Here is a 23,663-nt window from a genome sequence, read left to right on the forward strand (position 1 = left end):
GGGCTAGAACAAGCTGTTGCTGAATGCACTGTGTTACAGGCGAGTGGTGTGGGGCCACCCCTGGGGGAGACGCAGAGAGGGAGCAGGATTTAGAGAGGCCTGTGCTATACAGGTGGTCAGACCTGATGATCTGGTTGGCCATTTTGGCCTTAAACTCTATGAAACTCTAAGTTTCCTCCCTACTTCCTTCCCTGCTGATGTGACTTCCTGCAGCTCTTCACTGGATGCACTCCCCTCCAAGCCAGCATAGCGTGGCTGGCTAGTGTATTGGGGGGTGGGGAGGAGGAGTGTCAGTCCGCAGTTCCTGCCCTTGCCTGTTTAGGAGAGAGCCAAGCATGCAGCCTTCCAGCAGCCACAAAGAGAGCTCTAATGCATCCTTCTGGGGACCTTGGTAGGTTTATCCCTCTTGACTGTAGTTCCAGTAAACCCACCTGAATGTAATGTATTTCCAAGGAGCCTCTCCCAGTGCTGTAGGTGTACGTACCCCATGTGTTAACCAAATGCACCACCTTACCCACTGCACCAAGACCCTCCATCGAAGCCCTTCCCAAGCCACTGCGCAGAGGGCAAGCTCTCCCTCCCCTCAGGAGAAGGCCTGGGAAGACAGGCCTTGCAAAGTAATTAATGGCCAGCATAGGCATCCTGCTCCAGGGGTCTCTTTGGAGAGCAGCTGTGGAATGGCAAGATGAGCAGGCACCCAGGCAGGGAGCTGCTGCCCCCTTGGCATTAAGGGATGCCCCAGTTTAACGGGGGAGGAGGAGGTAGCGAAATATTGATAGTACGTAGTGCTTGCCTGTTATCAGTTACCGTGTGGCATGAGATCATCCCAGGAGATAACACAAAGGGCTTGAACTGCCATTGCCTTGCATTGTGGACAGTCATTTACACCAGGGCAAGGAGAGTGTAAAACAGTTCCCTTCTGATCCCCACGTGGCACAACTGCAGAAGGTGCAGAATAAAGAGTCAGGCCCTAAATCCATGTCAGTTGCTCAGCAGTGCCAGACAGAAACCAAGTCGAACTGAAGCATCTGCTAACTAGTTCTTCTTCAACAAATGCAGGCTGGTTGCCTGTTCCCCACCATGTACTAGTAACCATGCTGGCCAAGGCTGAAATATCTGTTTTTAATTATCTCTGTATTGGTGCTTTATCATTCAAATAGCCCAGCACTCCCTCTGAGCACGGTCAGAGCCAGGACAATCAAGTTTCAGAGAAAAGACGGCCAGCTGCATTTACGCTCAACAGAGTAACCAAAAGAACAAATCATATTAGCAGCAGCTTGTGAAACCTAAAAAAAGAAAGAAAGAAAGAAAGAAAAGCCAGCCAGGATTCTGGCCCCCATCACTGCCTAGTTGCTATTTGTTCCAGGAACGAGTTTGGGGAGCCGGGGCAGTGTGGTTTACAAGCCACTGTTCAGGCCTCCGGAGTGGAAGGACAAAGTCCCTGGCTCAGTGCTGAATACTACCTGGAAAGCTCAAGTCTGGAATAACTGAACCATACCAAGGGGAATCAAGCGTCTGGGGATGTTAGGGTCTGATCTGATCAGGTGCCCTCAAATCCTAATTGTTTTAAACAACACTAACGGGTAAAATTGACTGATGTGCCCAATTCGCTTATGGATCATCCAGATCTGATTATTTTATAGGACACCCACAGAAGCCAATCCCCTATTCTCCTCCTGGGCTCTTTGGACCCTGCTCCGGAGCTTGCTCCAGTAGGGGACAGGAGTCCTGGTTGGGATGGTCTTTGAGTACTTTTCTTACATGAGGGGACAAGAGTCGCAGCTGGTGTAATGTGAGCTCAGTGGAGCAGAAGGTTTGGCCCAGGGAACCCATGTGGAACGAGTGCTCCAGCCCGTCAGACTCTGATCCAGCAGCATTGGTAGTGGAGTTTGCTGCGGTTTTAAGGCCAGAAAGGACCAGGAGGATCGTGTAGTCTGACCTACTTGGTTGCTGTCTCAGCAGAGAGGCCAAAGATCAAACGGTCATAGGATTTTCCCCCGTGGCTGCTGGTTTTAGGGTTTTTCTCGCTTTGGTATCCACAGGTACTGAGGAAATGTAACTCTAGCTAAGGCAGTGGAAGTGCTCAGCCCCTCTGACAACTAAGATCCAGGGGTCTCAAGTTGAGCTCGTGGTAGCTCACTTTTTGTAGGTCTAACCTGTTTTATTCTTAAAGGTTTTTGCAGGGAATCTCTCCCTCTGGAGCATATGCCCATTTCTGCTACTGCTCCCGCCATCTGAAGAGAGAATGCCCCGAAGGGGTTGGGACATTTGGTTATCATGGAAGTTATAAGGTCATAAACAAATACAATACCCAAATTTCTGCTCATAGCCCAGCACTGCTGAAATCTCACATGAAAGCTTTCAAAGTACTAAGACCCTTTTCCCATGAGAATTTTTTCACTAACAAGGTACTAGCAAGAGAAGAAAGAAAATATACCCATATACAACGACTTCTAAATTAGCAGTTACCCCCCAAGAGGGATCTTGGAATCACCGTGGATAGTTCTCTGAAAACTGCTGCAGTGGTCAAAAAGGCCAACAGCATGGTAGGAACTATTAGGAAAGGGACAGAAGATAAGACTGAAAATACCTTAATGTCACTATAAATTCATAGTGAACCCACACCTTGAATACTGTGTCCAGTTCTGGTCGTCCCATCTCTAAAAGGATTTAGTGGAACTAGAAAAGGCTCAGGGAAGGGCAACACAGCTGATAAGGGTTAAAAAAAAAGGGTTCCATACTAGGAGACACTAAAAAGATATGGGCTATTCAGCTTAGAAAAGAGACAACGGAAGAGGGATATGATGGTCTATAAAATCATGGATGATGTGGAGAAAGTGAACAGGGAAGTGTTATTTACTGTTTCACATAACACAAGAACTAGGAGTCACCTAGTGAAATTAATAAGCAGCAGGTTCAATACAAACAAGAGGAAGTACTTTTTCACACAACGCACAACTAACCTGCGGAACTCATTGCCAAGGGATATTGTGAAGGCCAAAAGTATAACTGGGTTTAAAAAAGAACTAGATTAGTTCATGGAGGATAGGTCTGTCAATGGCTATTAGCCAAGATGTCCAGGGACACAACTCCATGCTCCGGGTATCCATAAACCTATGCCTATCAGAAGCCAGGAGTGAAAATGGGAGTCGATCACTGCATACTTCCCCTGGCCTGTATGCTCCCTCTAAAGCTCTGGTACTGGCCACTGTTGGAGATAGGCTATATGAGCTAGCTGGACCAATGGTCAGACCCAGTATGGCAGCTGTCATGTTATACAACAGACCTGATCTGCAAAATGGTCTCCAAATAAAACATGCACCTGTCAATTGCTCTTTAAACACACACCTTTAAGGCTAATATATTTTACTTTCATTTCTCTTCTGTCTGCAAAAATCCGTAGGGGTGCGTGAGGTAAAATCTTTTATTGAACCAACTTGAAAGTTCAAACAAATCAGTTATCGGAGCACAATGCACAAGAGCACCCCGTGTTAACAAAAATGATTGTAATCCATCACTACAAATAATGCTTGGTCCTACAATAAGAAGCTAGTGTAACCCTGCAATAGCAAACAGCTGTAACCCTATCAGAACTGACACACTATTCTGTTTCATGATTTTTATACTTGAGTGCAAACGATGTTCTTGGGTACTTTAAGATTATTTGGTCATGATGGATTGGTGCAGTAAGTTCTAAACCATCAGTGCAGTGGGAGGAAGGGTGCTGGCAAGTGGGATTGAGGGGTTGTGGATTCCACTCCGGGCTCTGATACAGGCACCATGTGTGACCTTGGCATGTCACAGGGAAGTTTTCAAAGACACAAATGGCACGTTGATGCCTGACTCCCATTGAGTTTCAGTGAGAATTAGGACTGGCTCGGCACTGTTGGAGTGAGCAGGAGTTTTGCCACTGACTTCATTGAGAGCAGGATCAGGGTTTGTGATGTCTTTGCAAAATCTCCTCCTGAATTATGATGATTTTAATTAGCAGCGTTTGTATTTTGGTAGTGCCGAGAGGTCTTAATCAATGATCAGATCCCCATTGTGTTAGGTGTTGCGCATGCTGAGAACAAAAATCTTTGTCCCAGTTCCTCCCATCTGTACAATAATACTCCCTTTGTCTATCATGTCTATTTAGATTATCAGCTCTTTGGGGAGAGCGGCTCTCTCTCACTATTAGTATAACCCCTAGCCCAGTGGGGTTCTCATACAAATAATACTAATCATTGTTATTTAAAAGCCTGCTTTTTAGAAACAAGCTAAACCCTACAATAACAAAGTCACATGCACATGACAGGAGGAGAACTAGTTTAGTGAGGAAAAAGGCTTTAGCGTATTCTAAACAAAGTAGCAAGGCAGAATGTTAGGCCAATATTTTAAAAACTGACTAGTGATTCTGGGTGCCTCATTTTTTTGGGTGCTCCACACAAGACACCTTAAAAAGGGGCAGTTTCAGAAAGTGCTGAGCACCCAGCCCAGGGAAAGTCCAGTCCCTTTAAGGGATCTCAAGCTGGGCAATCGAAAATTGAGGCATCCGAAATCACTGGTCACTTTTGAAAATCTTAGCCTTGAAGATCACTCCCCATGCCACCTAGAACCCGACATTCTAGTAATGTTCTGAGCCGAAAAGGTTTGAGCTAGATGTGGCTGAAATCTACTTAAACTTGTGGTTCATCTTTCTCTCCAAGAGCTGTGGAAATTAGTAACACAGCGTCCGTAGCCAGCTCACAAAATGTTTGGCTGGAACCGAGTCTGGAAACCAGCACTGAAAGGTATTAATGCTTTGCAAATCGGTGGGAATTCTGAACAGTATGTTCTGAACAGAGCTCCTGGAGCTCTCTGGCCTGTATACAGGAGGTCGGGTTAGCTGATCACAGTGGTCCCTTCTGGCCTTGGAATCTGTGAATCTAAGATGAAGCTTTGCTGTGAGGCAGTCAAAAGGAGAGCTTTGAAATCAGAATTTTAATTTAGGATGAATTTGTAGATGTCTCCCCGAAATGACCGAATCAGTGAAGATGCTGCCTTCTTCCATGCAGGTGCTTGATTCTTTCTTGCATGCTTTAGGGATAGCCAGCTGACATGGAGACGTTCCAAAATAGCAGCATTTGTTTGCAACGGAGCGAAAAAGTTGCTTCCCGAATCTGTTCGCCTCTCGTTTGGATCGTCTCTAACAATATTCCCGCCGGACTGTGATGCCAGGTGTAATGTTGCGTCAGTTTGGCCTCTCTGATATTTGTGGCTGAGTCCACTCTGCGTGTGCTCTGCGGGTAATTGTACTCCGGAAAGGGAAGCAATTTGCAACCTCTTGTTTAGAAACAGGAAATGGAATTTGGAGTGGTCCCGATTTCTTGCCGAGAGACAGAATTATGGACATTCTTTCCTACTCTTACTAATCCAAATGCTTAGACATTCCTTGCAAATCTGGAAAATGGAAAGTACTTTGTCTTTGGCATTGGGGCAGGTAAATCTCTTCTGAATTCAAGTGAACCTGGTAGACGCAGCATTTCTGAGAGCGGCATGTACCAGTGAACAATTCTCAGGTGTTGTTAGATTTTTCTCCTCTTGCCAGATGGCTTGGTAGGTCATTGTGATTGCCAAACATTTTCTTGGATTGTATCTTTATATATTTTTGCTGTTACATTTTCATCCTGAATATTTTAAAGTGCTAAAATAGTTTTTTCCCATGCATTTGGGCACCATCACATTTGGATAGCTGAAGACCGATCATAAACATATTTCCATTCAGATTAGTCTTAAAATCATTTATATTTTAGATGTTTTGAGTGTAATCTCATGTAGCCATCATCTCTCTTAATCTGTTTATATCTGTCTGCATGTCTTAATTTAACTATACATCTATCATTTTTCTCCTCTATTTATCTGCCTGTCTCGCTATCTTTATTTCTTCCTGCTTTAAGAGATTTCTCTCTCATTTTTCCAGAATATTAGTTATTGCAGTAGCTAGTTGCTGGGCCCCTGACAGTGTCACTTGAATTTACAATATATGTTGGGTTTCCGAGTTTAAAGAAGTCAAATAATTTAAATTGAAAGGATGCTGGATTGAGAAAACATTTTTTTTTTGGTTGGGTGGTAGAAAGATGATAGTGAAATTAATAGTAAGAGACACTATCCCCCCTTTTCCCTTGCAGATCTGCAGAGACACTATCACTGTCCCCAATTGAAGTAGTCACCTTGAGGGAGAAACTGAAGTTTTGACAAAACCAGTTGTTTGGTTTTATGGCAAAAAGCTTTTAGGGCCCAATTTTTATAGGTATTTGGGCACCCAGCGCCTCTACAAAAAATCAGTGGGAGTTAGGCACCTGAATACCTTTAAAAGGCTGTCCCTTAGGCCTGATCTGCACTACAAAATTAGGTTGACTAATGCACTGACCTGCTGGGCATGTGTCTACATTTAAATTTGTTTCCCACTGATGTAAGCTCTCCATTACACCGACATAGTAACATCACCTCCTCGAGCAGCATTGAATCATGATCAATGTACTGAGGTCAACGCAGCACTGCTGCAGGTACTGTGTTACCTATGTTGACTCTCGCAGATCTCCAGCAGCTGGCCCACAATACCATACACAAACCACTCTGGTCACAATGGTTAATTCCACTGCCCAAGGGGTCACAGAGACCAGAAGCCTCCTTCCATCAAACCCCCAAGAATTTTTTAAGTGCCTTTTCTTGATTGCCCCACTTAGCAGCTCTCCAGTGTTATGCACAAGGGCCCAGCTGACCATGCTGGCTACGCAATCCGGACATGTTCCAACCTGGAGTAGACAGGAGATATTGGATCTCCTGGGCCTGTGGGAAGAAGAGGCTGTGTAAGCACAGCTAAGGACCAGCCAAAGAAATGTGAAGATCTCCGAGTAGATTGCATGGGGGATGCAGGAGAAGGGGTACGACAGGCAGCAGTGCCGCGTGAAAGCGAAGGAACTGTGGCAAGCAGACCAGAAGGGCAGAGAGGCCAACAGTCAATCCAGTGTCGAGCCACAGACCTGCTTTTATCAAGAGCTGCATGCCATATTTGTGGAGACCTCCCCATGCACCACCATGGGTACTACCGAGGAGCCTGAGACAGAGGCCCCTGGCATGAACAGCGAGGACGAAGAGGACGAAGGACGTGTGCCCAGGAGGCCCAACTATGCCATGAGCCAGGATCTGTTTGAGACTCCACTATAGTTCAGCTAGTTCCAGCTGTCAAGCCTGATGCAAGGGAAGGAACCTCAGGTAAGTGTGTAAATTTATTTCCCATTAAAGTGATGATGCCCCCAACTTAGCAAAACAAAGCTGTTGACTTTTCCTTAATGTGCTTATACTAGGCGAGGTAGCGATACAGCAAAGAGGTAGAGTAGTTATCTATTTTTCATTCCCCTCTAGAGTTAGACAGGTGGCTGGAGGGATTGTCACGCATAGCAGTTTATGTCTGTACACAGGGATGTGTCTTGAATCCTCCTGAATGATCTTGAGGAAAGGTTTCTAGGGCCAGCAGCCTTATTTCCCCCTCTGTGGTAGGGCATTTTCCTACACCAGTCCTTGATAACTTCGGCAGGTACTGTTGCAGTATGCAGGCTTGCAGCACATGGGCCTTGGGAATGCAAGCTGCAGCTGAGCTCTCTCTGCCTTTGTCACCCTCAGGAGTGGGATATCAGCTCAGATCACCACAGCCTGTGAAAAATGGTGCCGGTATTCAGCACCATTGCCCTGTACTCATAGTTTATACAACCAAGCAATACACTCCTCATTTCCCTCAAGTGCTGTGCATAGTGCACTTGGAAGCATACTCAATCAGCAGGTCTTGCTTAAAGCTTCAGGGAAGCATGGAAAGGGAGTTCAGAAACTTAATTTTCACTTTCTGTTTCACATACTGACAGTAGTACCCTCTGTGTCTTGTATCCACAGCTGCTGCTGTGGTGGCCTTCTGGAGTTCCCCCTCTACGCCTGTGGAATGCTTGAGTCAGAGAAAGAAGAGGACTTAGGATGACGTGTTCAGCAAGATCCTGCAAGCCAGAGCTGCATCAGACTGTGAGCAGAGGGCCTGGAGGGTGAATATTGCAGACTGGATGGAGAAGGAAAGAACAGAAAGGAGAAAGATCCAGGAGTCCCAGCAGGCAAAGAAGAGGGAGATGCACTAGGAGCTTCTCCTACTGCTCCACACTAAGGACAGCCACCGCTTTGCATGCACTAACCTGTGAGAGCCATGGTGGTTGTATGAGTAGCTAAAATGCACATGAATGTTCTTTCCTCTTCCTAAAACTCTGATCCATAACTTTATTAAGGTTTTAATATATTTGCTCTTAACACTCCGCTGAAGTGTTTTTGTGAGTCAGTTAAACTCTCTTGTTTGGAAAATAATTTATTTTTATTCATTCCCAATGTATGCTGCAGAATGGCTGGTGGTAGTGAGGATACCCACTTGCTTGTTATCATACACTGTGACAACTCATCATATCAGTGACACCCACAGTGTAATGCTCATACATGTACAGCAAACACTGCAAAATTCAGTGTTATGTTCATAGATGTGACCAAGCACCACACAATTCCTAACAGGCCCCCAAACTGCAGGACTGAGTAGAGCACAGTCCACCATGACACATTACTTGGGCTCATTGATAAAGTGCTCTTTCAAAGCCTCTCTGAGCTGTGTGGCTCTGCGTTGAGCTCTTTTGGATAGCCCTTGTGTCTGGCTGTTCAAACTCCTCAGACAGCTGCTCCACCTGCACCCTCCACTCCAGCAGCAACTTTTCCCCCTTTGCGTCACAGATATTATGCAGGACGCAGAAGGCAGCTCTAACCACTAGGATATTTTTCCTCACAGAAAATGTCTGGTGAGTAAACAACCCCAGCATCCTTTCAACTTACATTCAGCTGTCATTCTGCACCTGCTGAGCTGGCTGTTGAATCTTATTCTTGGTGCTGCCAAAGTGGCCAGTGTATGGCTTCGTGAGCAAGGGGTAGGCTGCGTCCTCCAGAATCACTGTGGACATTTCAACATCACCAATGGTAATCCGCTGGTCATGAAAGAAAATTCCTGCTTTTAGCTTTCTGAATAGTTCTATGTTCTTAAAGATGCAAGTGTCATGCACCTTCCCTGACCTGCCAACACTGATGTCAGTGAAGTGTTTCCAGTGATCAACCAGCACTTGCAATACCATACAAAAATAACCCTTTCTGTTAATGTACTCTCTGGCAAAGTTGGCTGATGCCAAAATAGGGATATCCATGCCGGCTATCATTCCACTACAGTTTGGGAGCCCCATTGCTGCAAATCCACTAAGTCCTGCACAATGCTGAGAGTCACGGTCCTGCAGAGCAGGAGACAGTTAATGGCCTTGCACACTTGCCTGACAGTAGCCCCTCTGTGGATTTTCCAACTGCAGAATGATTTTCCTGCTGACCTGTAGCAATCCAGCATTGCACATTGCAATCGTCGCTCGCTTCTCCACTGTCAGTGCAGCTCTCAGTCTGGTATCCCTGTACCGGGGGGCTGTGGTGAGCTCGGCACACAGATCCAGGAATATGGCCTTTTATATCTGAAAGTTCTTCAGCCGCTGCACATTATCCTAAGCCTCCATTACAATGGGATTCCACCAGTAAGTGCTTGTTTCTTGGGTCCAGAAGCGGCGCTCCACCGTTTGCAGCTGCTCCATGAATGCCACCAGAGAGATTGAATTGTTCTTGCTACGTTCCACAGCGGTCTGCCCTTCTGGAAATCACCATTTTTCCCCTTTGCTGTTCTTGCAGCTCTGCAACTACCAGAGGATCACTCATCCTGTGCTTGCAGCGCTCGTGACAATAATGCAGAGCTGTGCAGCCTCCATGCTTTGTTCAGAGATGATGGACAGCGACAAGTCCTGCACAGATTCATAGGATTTGCAAAATAGGCATGACAGTTATGGGACAGAGATGGCATTATGGGATCGGGAAAGTTGCGTGATGGGAACTTGGTACCACAAGCCAAGTCACGCCCTGCGTGACTCATTTCTGCCCTCACCATACATTGTCAAAACTCTTCCCAAGAAAGAGTGCACTGGATGATGATGAGTTGCACACTGGGATACCTCCCCATGGTGCACCGTGCATTGACACGAATGCTCCTGCAGTGCCAACGCAAGAAGCCACATATGTACGTGCACGAGTGATATACTGGCTGTGGCGGCTTTATGCTGACGTCAGTTGTGTTGGCAATAGTTTGCTGTGTAGACGTGCCCTTAGACAATAATGCCTTGGGCTTGGGGTAATGTGGACCTTGGCATTGCCCCTGAACTCCAGAGAGTGTGCCTTATCGGGGCACTGGCTGTGCCAGGCCAACTCTACCTCCTACACAAAAACACAACAGAGGAGGAAACATGGAGAAATTGGAGCTAATTTTGGCTCAGTTGGGCCCTGACATGATTCTATAACTCTGGCCATTCCTGTGTCTTCCTGACTGGCCATGGTGTCTACTAGCCCCCAGGTGTCTGATATCCAGTGACTGCATGAGTCTCTTTCTCCCCCAGCTGCTTGGGCTTGAATTCCATGTCCCGTTGTGCTGGGGCGGTGAATGTTACAGCGGGTGCTACCTTTGAGTTTGTGACTCACGGCCAGGATTTCCAAAGAAGCTTTGGGATAGAAATTCCCAGCCTACCTCCACCGCACCAATGAGTCCTGAGCCTGCTAGGCCTCTCCTTCCAGATTTCCTGCTGGATTCCCCACTCTTACCTCTGACGCCAGGCCCTTTCATTAGTGCCCTGCACGTGGTGGAGTCATTCACAACAGTGCAAAGAGAGTGTCATATTCAGTTGTGGTGGCACATTGCACTGGTGTAGATGGCTCCACATGGGGAAGGGGTCCACGTCCCTGAACTTCTGATTGTTCCTCCTCATTCCTCTCCTCCGTTGCCCTTCTCACTCACTTTTCCATCTCCTGGGTGCCCAGCTGGGGGTTATCCGTGGTGCTTTTACCCGCTGTAGTTGGGGCCCTTGCTCAGTTTGGTCTCCTCTTCCCGTCCAGTGTCATCAGTTTCTGCCCATCTCTCGCCGTTCCCACAGCTCCTTCTCTTGGCCATGTGCTGGTGACCTTTCAGAGTCGGTGGAGTCTCCCAAATGTGTACCTGAGAAAGGGATCTGACCCGCACTCAGATAAATGACTCTCACGGTGGTGTAAGTCAGGAGTAACTCCATTGTAGCCAGTGGGTCAGATGCTCAGTTGGTGTAAATGTGAGGAGCTGATCTGCAGTGGTTGAGGCTCTGGCATGTCCTACTTACACTGGAGTAAAGGAAGGAGTATAAGCGCACGTCCTTACCGCTAGGCCGCCCTTTGTGCCCGGACATGGCATTGAAGGGGATTTTGCTTCTTGCACTCCTTCTGGTGGGCACTTCCTCTGCCCAGATGGTCAGCCCCAGCCAGTCCCTCCTCCAGAGCACCTTGCTTGGTCTTCCGTGCATGGCTCAGTTCAGTCCCCTTCTGGGTTCAGCTCTAAACAAAAAAAGGATCCTTTGCCCCTCCTCAGCTCAACTTCAACTCCTTCCCCTTGTCAAGGTACTGACCCTGACTTCCCCCTAGCCTTTCACCCCTCCTATGCGTCTGTCTCATTCCCTGGTCTTCATCGACCCTGGCTTGGGATTCCTCTCCACTCTACAGCTAACCCTACTCCTGTTCTGCTTTCTGGCCATAGCCAAGCCCAGCTACAGGAATGGGACTCTCCCTAGTTCATCTCTGCTGCACCTGTGCTCTCTCAGCTATGTGCTCTGACCCAGGAGGCAACCAATAATCTCCCAGATGCAGAGCATAACTAAGTAGGGTCTTTCCCTTGCCTTACACTGCCTGGGTTTGAGGTGAAATAGCAGCATTTGACCCAGCTGGGGAACGTAGATGGCTTTGGGTCACAGCTGCGTTCTTTGCTCCTGTCTCTCTCCAGCTTCACCTTGATCCCAGGAGGCTGTGAAAAGAGAGAGGGAGAAAACATTCTGTGTGGGCCAGAAAATAACAAAATCTGCCCCTGCCAGAGAGCTGGTTAATCTGTGATTTAGAAACCTGTCGCTTTTCTCCCAATATAATCCGGCTTCTCAGCCTTCACCAGACAATCTTGTTCCAGCTGATTGGAGGAGCCTGACTGTGATGTCTCCAGGCAAGGAACTCATGCGTCCTGTGCAGGGCTCGTAGCTGTGTTCACATCGCCCACCCCTGTTGGTTGTTGCCCTCCAGAGGCCAGCTATATAAGAACGCAGTGAGTGCCAGGTCATGCTTGCTTGATGCAGTGACTGCCTGGCTCTGTACCTGCTTGATGCTGGGCCATGCCTGAAGCTGTTTTGTTGGACCTGAGTCTGGGGGTTGTGTGTGTTTTACCTTGTTCCATTACACGCCACAAGATTCACTGGGCAGGACTCTCCACTGATGTGGATTACCATAGCTGTACCAATTTCAGTGGAGCTCTGTTGATCTTTCCCAGCTGGGGATCGGGCCTGTTGTGTTTAGTTTCAGGAAAGAGAGGTGGATTTGCATGTATCTTCCCCACGCGGCTGATTGCAAAATAAACGCAAACGGAACACACGCCGAAGCAGCTTTTCTCCATGGCTGCATTTAAAGGGCGTGAGGTGTGCTGCAGGCAATCCTGCCAGGAATGGCTGAGAACCTGTTTGTTGTCACTGCGTGAAAAGGGAGGGTGGTTTTGCTAGGCGTTGGCTGTGTGTTAAAAGCCGGCACACCTCTGTTTGCTAAGGGCTGGATTGTGCTTTCCGGAGCCCACTGAAGTCACAGGGGAGAAAGGCACTAATGATCAGGAGTAAGGGTGGCAGAATCTGGCATTCACAGCACAGCTCTGGTGTGGGAAAGGACTGTGCAGCTAAGGCACTAGGTTGCTTATCAGCATGGCCTTGTGGTTAATACACTAGACTGGTGCTCTGCAGATCCATGTTCCATTCCTGGCTCTGCCATACGTGACGTAATATTCATGTGCTTTAGTCCCCAGCTGTAGTCTGGGGGTAACAATCCCTCCTTTGTGTGCTTATATTGTGAGCTCTTTGAGAGTGGGGCCGTCCCACTGCGTGTCTGTACAGTGCCTGGCCTAAAGGGGCCTGGAGCTGGGTGAGGACCTGTAGGTGCTACTGTAAACTAAGCAATAATAGTAATAACTTCTTCTGTGCGTACGCCCACAGTTCTGTCTGCTCACCCAAGATGCGGTAGTAAGCGTTGCTCTTTCTAACTCTTGCTAGCCCTGCAGTCCCAGGAGAGGGAGCTGAGGGCCATTTCTTATTGTGCATCGTCAACCAAATGCTTGGCTAAGGGCTTGGCTACGCCTGGAGTTAAGATCAGGACCAGCTGTTGCCTTTAAATTCATATCTTGCCTTAATCCGAATTCACTTTCAAGTGTGGACAAGCCTTAGGCCTGGTCTGCGCTTAAAATTTCTATCGACCGAGCTTTGGCACTTGGGGCTGTGCAGAATCTATCCCCCTGCACGCTGTGGCTACGCCGATATAATCTGCAGTGTAGACACTGCTAGGGGGATGGAAGGGTGCGTCCCTCGACGTCGCTGCCTTTGCTCGGGAAGGCAGAGTTCCCGCAGCAACAGAAAATGGCAGCATAGCTGTCGCTCCATAGCTGTGGCGCTGTGCCGCCTGTCATGTGAACACGCCCAAAGTTTGGTCAGCTGCAGCTCTGCAAACTGAGGCTGCGCAGGTGCCGCTGGTGGGCATCCGGTGAAGAACGTGGGGCCATCTTGATTTCACTGAGGACTTGCATTAGCCTACAGCATCTGCATGCTTCCGGGGAGGGGTGAGGGTGTTGGCACCAGTTCAAATGAAGTAATTTCCCCCCTCCCCCTTGTTTTTCCTAGAACAAATAGTGGAGAAAGACGAGGGACCATACTACACCCACCTGGGATCAGGACCAACAGTGGCATCTATCAGGGATCTCATGGAAGAGAGGTACGTCCCAGATGGTTTGCAACAAGTGAGATAGGCAGAGTAAAATCCCCCCACACCCGTGCATAAGGCCCTGTGGAGGAGGGGCTATGCTGAATCAGTGCATTCCTTCACTGCCCCTCCCTGCCTCCTTCACAGCTGGGGCTGCTCACTTTTCTGCCTTGCAAAGGACCCCCTGGGAAGAGGGGGGCAATTGCAGATGCTTCCAGTGCCCTCTGCTGGTCATGCTGCCGCCGAGGCCCCTGTGCCAGGGGCTGTAGCCACATCACCCCAGGCGGAATCTAACCCACGGGCGTCTTCCAGGAAGGCTGGTGTTGTCACCCCAGTGGAAGGCTGATCTGGGCAGAATCGTGTCTGTGCCAGGGCAAACAATTCCTCCTATTTATCAGGCACATCCAGATTCTTCTTCTGCACCAGGCCCACCGCTTCCCCTCCATCTGGCATGACGCTTGTGGACAGCATAAATGGGAAACTGAAAAGCCACCCTCCTGCCACCGTGCTTCCCCCGCTGCACATGTTCTTCTTGTGCTTGAATTCACCTGCCTGCTGGTTGCATTATCCCGGGGTTGTGGTGCAGGACGGGGCATGAGATTTTTGCTCTCCCAGCTTGAGTTCCAGTGAAAATTATCTGGGTTTGTCAGCAGTGCCTGGGAGAGGTGCTGGTGAAAACAACTTTCACAGGTCCCTGAAGCGTTTTTCTGCACTGCCAACGGGAGGCATAGTTACAGCACCGATGGATAACCTGAGCTATCTTTGATCCAGCTCTATGGAGGTGGGGGGCACCCCAGTATATACCCAAGGTCCCTGATATGGAAGGATGCTGCTTCTGGGGGGTTTCACTGCTATTGTTAACTCTAATGTAGATCAGCCTACGGCACATACAGTGGTCGCACCTCTGACTGCACTTAACGTAAATCACTGTGGCCTTGGCTAGATCAGGATTTAGAGTTGGATGAGGGTGTTAGCTGACACTCCGGAAAGGCCTAGTGGAGGCACGACACCCTGCCTTAAACACAGGCTAAGGTGCTGAAAGGGAAAGCCATGGTGGGAACTAGATGCCTGTGGGAAACCACACTGGTTAGTCCAATTTGCTGCAGGGAGTCACTTCGGGCTTGGTTTGGCCAACTGGTTTGCTTTGCTTCCCACAGCCAGGGCTGGCAGGGCTGCTGGCGACTCGTGTGCTGCCTGGGTGTATTTCTGCATGGCACGCCAATGAGTATCGCATGACGAGACGTATCATTTGCCTCCCACAGACAGTTCAACAGCTGCCAAACTAAGCAACCAGCCAAGGACAAGTCAAAACCTTTCACGGTTACTATTCCTTATGACTGTGGTCAAGTCTGTGAAATTGGCAATAGAGAAGACCAGTGGGGTCACCCAACCTGTCCTTCTGCCAGGGCAGGATTCTTTCCTACAGCTCGCTGTCCAGTGTAGTCCAGGATTTTTGGCGGTGGTTGTTTTTTGTCTCAAGCAACAGGCCTCCCGCCCCTTCCTCTGGGGATACTGTACAATCTCACTGGTAGCCAGAGCCTGCTCGCTGCTAGTTAGCTGTAAATGTGCCTGAGTCTGGCTGGGTTAGGTCCTACCGTTAATAGATCTTGCTGTTAGGAAACATTTTTCCCTTTGCTCAATTTCATCCCATAGTGCAGGGTCCTACCACCCAGTTCTACCATCTGCTGCCTTGGTTATCACATCCCGGACATATTTGTGCAGCTGAGTTGTCTCCAGGCCCACATCCTCCCCTTTTAAGGTGATCAAATATCTCAATTTTATAAGGACAGTCCCAATTTTGGGTCTTTTTCTTATATAGGCTCCTATTACCCCCCACCCCCTGTCCTGATTTTTCACATTTGCTGTCTGGTTCACCTATCCCCTTTGCAGGTTGAAAAGGCGCGGAAGGGACTTAGGAGGATGGATGCATGTTGCCTGAGCCAGCGCAGTTCGAGGGTGTTGTGGCTTCTCAGCAGTAGGAATGTGGGGATTTGGGAGGGAGCAGCTTGCAGATCGCAAGGCGGCAGTACAGCTGGACAGTCAATGGGAGTTAATCCCCGTTGATCTCTGCCCAGCTGTGCATCAGGATCCTGGTTTTGTGGGCTTAGTCCCCTGGCTAAGATGTCCAGCTCTCCTCCTGCCTGCACTGAGCATCATTCTGCTCATCCCCTGGTCAGGAAAATCAAAAAGCAGATGGCGCTGCCTTAATTTCTGAGAGCCCAATTTGCCGTGACTTGGGACCATGGGCTCAGCAACAAGCTCTCAGATTGGGCACTGAATATCATTAGAGGGAACCCTCAGCCACTGTACACACCTGCCATGGAGGGGCTGCTGGCAGCTGCTTGGGGAGCACGTGCACTCCCTTTCCCCTCTGTTCTGTGTCCTACCAAGGGGCTGGGATGTTTGGATTTGACAGGGCAGGGTTGGTTTGCTAATCCCAGGCTAATCTAATCGAGCCCTCCAGCCCTTCAGGACTGGGAACACCAAGTAAAATCCTGGCCTCGTTGCAGGCCAAACTCTCATGGACGTCACCGTGGCCAGAACTTCACCCTGGGGTTGGAGACGGGGACGGTACTAGCCAGGGGAAGGGGATGGGCTTTGCACCAGCTGTGCTTCCCCTGGATTCTGGACTACTCTGGAGGTCAACCCCCCTACTCCACCCCCAGCCTAAACAAACAGGGCCCATCATAGCCTGGCTGTGGCAAAGCCTAGAATCCTGCTCCAGGCCTGCCCCCTATGTGATGAATGGGCTGGTGTCAGATCTGCTTGTTCTCTATTGTGCAGCAGGCAGAAATATGCCTGCAGGGTGGGAAGCGGCAAAGTACCACCCAGGCAGGTGGGGCCCAGATTAACTGGGTTACAGCCCGGAGACTGAGTCACGGTGCTGAGTCAGCCAGAAATACAACATCACCAGGGTTGATGGCATTACGTCACCGACCCTGGAGACACGGTGAATCACGGGGGAACAGGCGAGCCATTGAAAGGAACCCACAACTCCCTCCAGGGCAGGGGGTAATTACTGACGCCACATGAACGCCCTCAGAGCCAACAGACATTGACTGGTGCTGTTCCAGAAAGGTACCAAGCACCCCTGAGAGGTGTTGACTACCTCAACTCCCATGCAAGTCAGTATTGCTTGGCAGGATCGGGCCCCTAATGAGGCATAAATTCTCACTGGCTTGGAGTCTTGCCTCTGCCACCAACTGTGTCATCTTCAAGCAAGCCATGTATTAAATCGCTCTGTGCCTCAGTTTCCCCATCTTGCCTGCCTCCCAGAGGGTGTTGTGAGGCTGAAGTTAGGTAATCTTTGTGAAGTGAATTGAGGTTCTTGAATAGAAGGGGAGGATACAAGTGCAAATTATTTTGAAAAGTGAAATCAACAAGTTTTGTTATTTCATGTTCTCAGTCTGGGCTTGTGGGAATTAAATTTCCTGCCCATCAGCCTGTGCAGTGAGCACCCCCTGTGGATTCTGGAAGCTTTGCAGCTCAGGGCAATAGAAATTCACCCGCACTCTTTCAGCAGATAGTCTTTTCACAGAAATAATGTGGAGTTTTATGGTGTTTTTACACCTGTCTGTGCTTCTAGGTCAGGGGATACAGCATTTGCAGCTTGGGAGTGACTTCAGCATCAGAACTGCACATGCCAAGCCAGGCTGTGCACTCGGTCGGAGTAGATCTGGAAGCACTGCACTGGCACCAGTGGCTATTCACCAGTTCAGCTGAGCACAAGCTGGTCCACTGGGCACCATAGAGCTTTGGTGGAACTGTTCCTTGAAAAACTCCCACCAGGAATCCCAGTGTGCATAAGGGTGTCTAAGCTCCCTTCACTAAATGGGCTGGATTTAGTTCAAGGACGGGAGTGGACAGCGTCGGTCCCCACTCTGCTTCTGCTGAAATCAGCAATAAAGCTCCCATTGACTTCAGTGGGAACAACACTAAACGCTACAGAAGATCCCTCTCGAGATGTGCAGCAACAAATTTTGGTCTGTCACATGCCCCAGTTTCCATCGCTGGAGCAGGCAGGTCATTTTGAGTCAGGTCTAGGATCCGGGGTTGCAGGGTCCTGGGTGACCGATGCCTCCACCTCACCACTGGGGAGTAGGGTGACCAGATGTCCCGATTTTATAGGGACAGTCCCGATTTTTGGGTCTTTTTCTTACATGGGCTCCTATTACCCTCCATCCCGTCCCGATTTTTCACACTTGCTGTCTGGTCACCCTACTGGGGAACCAGGTGAAATAGCAGCCAACGATTACTGGTGAGTTAGGCACTGAAGGAAGTACCGCTCAAAGAAGCTAGAGAGACAGAACCCTGCAGCTGCCTGATTGGTCAGCACCAACTATTTAAAGCAGGAAGCTGCCCCAGGAAGCCGTCTGAGCAACAAAGCAGGCTCTGGCTTTCTACTGCTACTGACCTCATCCTTCACCCCGTTTTGGTCCCAATTCCTGCCTTCGACCCCGGCCCAGCAGACATCACTGCCTGCGCCTTGGCCGTTACAGTCATGAGTGTCGATGGGGGCCAGGGGGTTGGAAAGCTCATACTGGAAATTGCCTCCTGTTCTCAGCTGGCTGCCAGAGAGGGTGACGGCACAGCCCAGGAGCTGCAAGCCCATGGGTGCTCACCTGTGTTTAAAGCCCTGGATAATGACCTACCACAAGTGGTGGTGATGATGCATTCTCCTGCTTAGTCTCACCTGCGGTTCCTACAACAGCGGCTTCAGTTTTCTCAGCTGCCTCCTGGCCACCAGTTCCTACATGCCAGAGCGAGCTCTGGATTCACTTTGCGGTGGTGAAGCAGGTAGTTATTAGGAAAGTGGGATGCTGAGGCTTGGCTTTACGCTCCCCGTAGTCCTTTTTGAAGTGTATTGTCTGGATCGCATCTCTCTCCAGTCGGTCAGAGGTAAATGAATGGGTGTAGAGCGGGTTAATGAGATGTACGCATTAGCCGCTGCTGCTCAAATCTTCCCCATCGCTATCCGTGTTCCTCGTGGGTGAGGGAGATGAAATCCAGTCCAGGAAGTTCCCATCCACCCTGTAGATCAGGAACATCTGAGCTTGGGAGCCAAGCAGTGGAGAATTCTGCAGGGCCGATGAGATGCCTGTGTTTCGGCTCCATCTTCTCTTGCTGGTGCCGTTCTTTTCTGGAGGCTTTCAGCTGAGAACGGAATAACTAGGCGGGTTGATCAGTGACAAGGGAATGGCCAGCAATTAGATTAGCTTATTTGTTGGCTCTCAATAGAAGTGCCCGTAGACTGTCATGGGGAGGGCAGTGCTTTCCAGGCAGGTGGGGGCATTGATACAACACTGTGAGATCATGAGATGAAGAGCAGGGCAGGTTGTCAGCTCTTTGGGGACAGGGACTGTCCTTTTGTTCTGTGTCTGTATAGCACCTGGCATAATGGGGGCTTGGGCCGTGGCCGGGGCTTTTCGGGGCAGCCACCACACTATAAATCATAATATGCTTCTGTGCAGTGGAGACGTGCTGCAGTTTGCTCTGGCTTTCCAGTTATGTTCATGCATGAGATGGAGCTTTGTGCACGTGTCCTTGTAAACTTGGGTGTCTAGGGTTTCACAGCCGTTGCTATGTGATGGGGACAAAACTCAGGTCCTCCTGTTCCAGAAGACAAACCGCTGCTGCTTGGTCTAAAGCAGTATGGGGTCTAAGCCACGCAGATAAGCAGTTTTGATTTCTTCCCATACAGGGCAGTGGTGTGCAAACCCGCTGCCAGGGCCGGCTTTAGGAAGTGCGGGGCCCCATTCGAACATTTTCGGCTGGGCCCTGGCAGGGATGTTTAAAAAAAAAAAAAGTGTTAAAAAAAAACCCTTTCATTTCTTCCATATATTATTTACTTTCCATAACTATATAAATAATACAATTATATATTATGTACTTTGCATCATATATGCTGTTGATCGCTTATTAATGACCGCCATTACACGTGTGGGTCCCTGCCACTCCCTGCGGGTGTGCACATGTGTGGGTCTCAGCTGCTCTCTGCCCGCCTCATTGAAGCAAGTGTGCAGGGTTACTGCCCTGGGAACTGCAGGGCAGGAGTGGACATGGGGCTGGTTGGAGGTAGGGCAGGGGCTGACTGGAGGTAGGGTCTAGCTGCAGGCAGGGAAAGGGGTGCAGGGCTGGCTGGAGACGGGGGTGTGGGGTGGGCTGGCTTCAGGCAGGGCCGCAGGGGGATGCAGCAGGGGTTGGGAGGGCTGGAGACAGAGGAGAGCAGAACTGGCTGGCTTCAGGCAGGGGAGTGCAGCGGGGTTGGCTGGAGACAGGGCAGGGGATTTGGGGCTGGGTATGGGCAGGGTGTGTAGGGCTGGTGCGGGCAGGGGTGTGTGGGGTCTGGCTGGCTTTAGGCAGAGCCACACGGGTGTGTGGCAGGGGGTGGCTGGAGACAGGGCAGGGGGTTTGGCAGGGGCTGGCTGTGGGCACGGAGTGCAGAGCTGGCTGGGGGCAGAGCTAGCTGGGGGCAGGGCAGGGGGTGCAGCAGAGGCAGCTGGAGCCCCAGCCCTTTAAATAGTCCCCAAGCCTCCCGCTATCCCAGGGCTCGGGGGGTTATTTAAAGGGCTCAGGGCTCCCCTGCTTCTACCCCGCCCTGGACCTTTTAAATAGCGGCGAGAGGCCTGGAGAATACATGGTGGCGGCAGGGCTCCGGCGGCTATTTAAAGGACGGGGTGGCAGAGGCAGCTGGAGCCCCGGCCCTTTAAATAGCCCCCAGAGCCCCCCACTATCCCAGGGCTATGGGGGCTATTTAAAGGGCCCGGAGCTCCAGCCGGGAGAGCGGTGCTGCTTGCTGCGCTCCGGCTGGAGCTCCAGCCGGGAGAGCAGGGCTGCAGGGTGGCTTGCTGCGCTCCAGCCGGGGCTCCAGCCGGGAGAGCGAGGCTGCGGGGTGGCTTGCTGCGCTCCGGCCGGGACTCCAGCCGGGAGAGCGGGGCTGGTTGCCGCGCTCCGGCCAGGGCTCCGGCCGGGAGACCGGGGCTGCGGGGCAGCTTGCTGCGCTCCGGCCAGGACTCCAGCTGGGAGAGCGGGGCTGCAGGACGGCTTGCTGCGCTCCGGCTGCGGCTCCAGCCGGGAGAGCGGTGGTGCTTGCCGCGCTCCGGCCGGGGCTCCGGCTCTCAGCATGGGGCCCTCTTAGGTGCGGGCCCGATTCCTGGGAATCGGCTGAATTGGCCTAAAACCGGCCCTGCCCGCTGCCCACTTTGCGGCAAAATCTCATGTAGATGAATAGCAATTTTACATCGAGCTGAAATTCCATTTGTCTACAGTGGGACCTGCAAAGCCCTTCTCAGTGGAGTTGGCTGGCATTGCCTGGAAATTCATAGAAACTGCTAGGCTGCATCTCACCCAAACTCAGTCCATCCCAGTGTCCTGTCTTAGATGGTGGCCAGCACCATACGCTTCAGAAGAAGATGTGAGAACCCTGCAGTAGCAGGTATGGGATCATCTGCCCTCCACATTTGGTCTCAGCCTGACCCCTAACAGTTAGATTAGCTCAAGCCTTGAAGCATGAAGGTTCATATCCCTTCCAACACTTTTGCTGGCATTGACAGATCTCTGAATATTCATATAAACACCGAATTCCTTTTTGACTCTTGCTCAGTTCTTGGCCTCCATGACTTCTAGTGGCAATGAGTTCCACAGGCTAATGACGTTCAGTGGGATCTAGGCACTCGACTGCCATTTGTCCATTTGAAAATCTTCCCCAGAAGCAGTGTGTGTTGCAGACTGTTATGCACACATCAGCGGAAGGTATTATTGATAATTATAAGCTATGGTTGTAAAGCAATCTATTGACCTATTTTTTGCCATTATTGTAGTGCCTAGGGACTGACCAAGAATGGGGCCCAGTTGTGTTAGGTGCTGCACATACGCATAATAAGAAACAGTCCCTACAATCTAAAGAAATAAGGCAGACAAAGGGTTAACAGAAAAGAGTCTCGCATACAGGCAGAGTAATTAGAGCGATGGTTTGCAAATAGTGCCGCAATTTTGCAATTGATCGCCCACGTATTAAAACACCCATCGGACACAAATTAACCCTGTATCCACTGTTTACAAATGTCCTCCCCCACACATAAAGTGTGACCAAAGTGCAGTCGCTTCAGCTCTGGTTTTTCCATCAGAATGCACCCAGCCTGTCTTTTTGTGTCCCCGTCCCGCTTCCCTCCTACCCCCGGTTCCCAACATCTGCAAAGTCTCTGAAGCACCTGGCAGTTCTGCCGGCATGAGGCAGCCCAGCCACAATGGCTGTGTGGGTGCGCTCACCCATGAACATCAGCCGGGGCATGGGAATCCTTGTTTAAAAGTATCTCGCTAACAAAACTCGGCAGGGCCGTGTGGGCCGGCTCTCTTCCCCCAGGGGTGATGGATAGTGCTGGCTTCGGGGGGGATGGGGTGGAGGGAGTAGCTGGCTTCGTTAATTAGTGCTTCCAGGAAGGAGGTGAGTGAGAAGATTAATCTGTGCTGCTTAGCTCCAGCGAAAACCCCAGGTTGCCACGATCAGTTGGATGAGAGTGTCTGACAGGACACTCTGGTCTGCATGCCAGAGGGGAAGGAATGAAGAGACAAAGGGCTCTCCCCTGGTGCACATCGGAAGGAACACTGTTGAACTCGCGGCCAATGGGATAACACCAGTGTAGAAATTAGGGCCTGATCCTGCAAGAGGAGTGTAAGGGAAAGGTGGGGGGACTTAAGGTAGTCTCCCTCAAAATGCCTTCCTTTCCCTGGCTGCGAAAAATTGGACCCACTCCTTGAGATACCCCAGGTGCTCAGTATGTCCACGCTTGGAGGGAGGCATGCGATTCCCAGCCTCCTCTGAGGTCCAAGTGTAGACATACCTGAAGTGTGGCTCCTGAGAATGAGAGGGCTGGGACGCAGCTGTGCTGGGATAAAGGATTGTGTTACCAAACTACTGTGTGCGGTGGAGGGGAGGGAGTGAATGCTATGCAGAATTTCAGGTGTCCTTAGACCTTAGTCTCGCTGCCCAGCTGCAGATCCCTAGTGCAGACACGATTTGCATAGCTGTAGCTATGTCTCAAAATCCCAGTGCAGACGAGACCTTGGTTGACTTCCAGCTGGGTGGCTAGGGAGAGGCGATTGGGACCCAACTGGGGTTGTAGTGGGGAAGGCACTTAGATGCGCAGCAGATGGGATGCGTGGGGTGAGTCACACCCGTCCGATGGGGTTAGAGGCCAGGGGAGACCATGCCTCCCATGCCTTGGGCATAAGCAAGTCTCTCAGGAATTAACATAGCTGTGAGGTCTGCGATCTTCCGCTCCTGGAGTCTGGCTAGCTACCCCATCTCCTCACCTGAGACATCTGAGGGGAATCCACCCGCACCCATTGGCATGGCCAGCACAGAAGAGCTGAATCGTAGCTTAGAGCGGGGCTGCTCTGCTGTCACCTTTGTGGAACAGGGTGAAATTCAGAGGTTAGAACCAGACCTGTGCACCAGCTGGATCCCGCTGTTTGGAGGGTGAAGGTGGTGCACAGGGGTCAATTTATGACCTGATGGACTCGAGCTCCAAGTTCCTGTCCCTGAACTCCTTGGTGCCCCAAAGCCACAGGATGGGCACCCGCTTGGCCGCAGCTGCTTCCGGCAGCAAATGCAGCAGAGGAGCCAGGAGAGCCCCAGAGGGCACGGGCAGCGAATTTTCTTCTGGCAAAGCTGAATGTTTCACTAAACATTCCTTAAGACCAATGAGAAAAAGTTACCTGCACTCTTCAGACTCTAGCTTTGACAAAAGTATGGAAATGTT

General features: G+C 50.3%; 1 protein-coding gene across 5 annotated transcripts in view; it reads left to right on the top strand.

Moving 5' to 3' along the window:
• The window catches only part of TET3 (tet methylcytosine dioxygenase 3), a 167,946-nt gene that overhangs the window by 117,284 nt on the left and 26,999 nt on the right, over positions 1-23,663 (top strand). For all 5 annotated transcript variants that reach the window (XM_030551911.1, XM_030551912.1, XM_030551914.1 and 2 more), the window contains one exon: positions 13,824-13,914. In XM_030551911.1, the coding sequence (XP_030407771.1) occupies positions 13,824-13,914 (91 nt within the window). The remainder of the gene's footprint in view (positions 1-13,823; positions 13,915-23,663) is intronic.

This window comes from Gopherus evgoodei, chromosome 2 (assembly GCF_007399415.2).
Source record: "Gopherus evgoodei ecotype Sinaloan lineage chromosome 2, rGopEvg1_v1.p, whole genome shotgun sequence".
In the NCBI taxonomy this organism is placed as follows: domain Eukaryota; kingdom Metazoa; phylum Chordata; order Testudines; family Testudinidae; genus Gopherus; species Gopherus evgoodei.